This window comes from Saprolegnia diclina (genome assembly GCF_000281045.1).
Source record: "Saprolegnia diclina VS20 unplaced genomic scaffold supercont1.214, whole genome shotgun sequence".
NCBI lineage: Eukaryota > Oomycota > Saprolegniomycetes > Saprolegniales > Saprolegniaceae > Saprolegnia > Saprolegnia diclina.
In genome coordinates this window covers 9096-9968 of record NW_008246281.1, presented here as the reverse complement: position 1 = coordinate 9968, position 873 = coordinate 9096, and the positions used below count along the sequence as shown (strand labels likewise).

Sequence of the window (873 nt, the reverse complement as noted above, 5' to 3'; positions counted from 1 at the left end):
TCATGTCATCGAGGATCACGAGCCCCAGCGCAAAGTGCATCGAGAGAGTGCTCTCCAGCAGTCTCTGGCCTGCCATCCACGGATTAAACCACGTGCGGACTCGGATCTCGGGCGTTGATCGAGCGTCGTTGGTCGCGGCCCAGAGTGCAAACCGCAGCGCGTTGGCCTGGCCTTGCAGCCAACCCTGTGCGGCTGGGTGTCGGGCCGTTGCAAGGCAACGAGCACGTGCCGGTACGCGGCCTTGAGCGCTTTGAGGCTCGACGCCGCGACCGACGCACACGTGATCGCGTCGCTTGGAGGGCCCTGCACCGCGAGGATCGAGACGAGCAGGCACTGCGTCGCAAAGACGAGCTCGGTCGTCGCCACCGTGCTCTTGACAAAGCCGCTCACAAGCGCCATGTATGGCTGCAGCGTCGCGGTGATGTCCTTGCTGGACGCATCGTCGTCGGTCGTGTGAAAGCGGACGTCAGTTGTCGACGGATGGCGTAGGAGGACCGAGACCAGCGGCACAAAGATGTCGTTGATGAGCATACCATGCAGCGCACAGCTATTTGGCGCCGGCGCCGTCGCCTCGTCCCAGTGGAAGTCGATTTTGGCTTCGAGCGGCCGCCGTGCGCGCAGCATGGTCGCAGCGATCGAGAGATAGAGGTAGAGTTCGTCGAGGCTGTTGCCACCGCCGAGGTGCTTGGTGGTACCGGTCCAGTCGAAGCGCGGGGTCGCGAGCTCGCGAAGCGTGCGGATCGTACCAAGAAACGGCGGTAGCTCGAGCTGGCGTACCGTGACCACCACAAGCGCATCGAGCGCGTCGTCGTTGGGGGACCATCGTATCGTGAAGCAGCGCGCGACGGCCTCGACGAGCGTGAGATCGGTGTA

At 63.9% G+C, this 873-nt stretch overlaps 1 protein-coding gene across 1 annotated transcript; it reads right to left on the bottom strand.

Moving 5' to 3' along the window:
* Positions 1 to 83: 83 nt before the first annotated feature.
* Positions 84 to 823, bottom strand: SDRG_17205 (hypothetical protein; the record flags this gene model as incomplete). The annotated part of the gene is made up of 3 exons (XM_008623444.1): positions 84 to 106; positions 153 to 768; positions 821 to 823. The coding sequence occupies 3 exons, from the start codon at positions 821 to 823 to the stop codon at positions 84 to 86; spliced, it is 642 nt and encodes a 213-aa protein (XP_008621666.1).
* Between the last annotated feature and the right edge of the window lie 50 nt (positions 824 to 873).